At 63.6% G+C, this 670-nt stretch overlaps 1 protein-coding gene across 1 annotated transcript in view; it reads left to right on the forward strand.

The window, feature by feature from the left end:
- Positions 1–670, forward strand: part of LOC104625870 (endothelin-converting enzyme 1-like) — an 8,065-nt gene that overhangs the window by 486 nt on the left and 6,909 nt on the right. Inside the window, 1 exon segment of the mRNA XM_010293620.1 lies at positions 585–670. This exon segment is cut by the window's right edge and continues 1 nt beyond it. Within this exon segment, the coding sequence (XP_010291922.1) occupies positions 585–670 (86 nt within the window).

Genomic DNA, 670 nt, shown 5'->3' on the forward strand with positions numbered 1-670 from the left:
AAAAAACACCAACACACCCCGGCCCCGCCTGCCAGCGTCCAGCCTCACCGGGAAAGATTTGGGGTCGGAGCGATGCTCTTGGTGCGGGTCCCACTCCCAGCCCCATCAGTCTCTGCCCAGAATGGTGTTTTCCTCCCCAAAAATCAGGGCTCCGCTGCGTTTTTGCTTTACCCGGTAGGGCCACCTCCGCTTGCCATCGCATCAGGATGTTTCCTGGGGATGTTTTTTGGCTGAGCAGGAGTATCCTGTTACGGTACTTCCCGCCGCCGCTGCAGCCCCCACCCTGTGCCACACCGCGGTGGGGACAGGGACCACCCGGGGGGCTGTGGCTGTGCTTGAGGAGGGGTTTGGGGTGGCATGGGGTAGCAGGTGAGCCTGCCGAAACGCTCGTCCCGCTCCCTTTCCTGCCATTGTGCCGCCCTTCCTGGCTGGTTTCTGGAAGGCAGCTGCCGCCTTTCCCAGCCTGAACCAAGCCGGATCCTTCGCCGGGGACCAAATTTGCGCCGTGAGCTGTAGGAAGCAAAATGGGGGACGTGTCGGTGGGTTTTTCCGCCGGTGGGGAAACGGCGCTGCTTTTCCCACAGGTGAACTTCCGCGGCTCGAGGAGCAGCCCGGGGTGCTGGGCTGAGCGGACGCGCGCCGAGAAGCAGCTCGTGGTGCTGGTGGCGGT

This window comes from Phaethon lepturus, unplaced genomic scaffold, assembly GCF_000687285.1.
Source record: "Phaethon lepturus isolate BGI_N335 unplaced genomic scaffold, ASM68728v1 scaffold30128, whole genome shotgun sequence".
NCBI lineage: Eukaryota > Metazoa > Chordata > Aves > Phaethontiformes > Phaethontidae > Phaethon > Phaethon lepturus.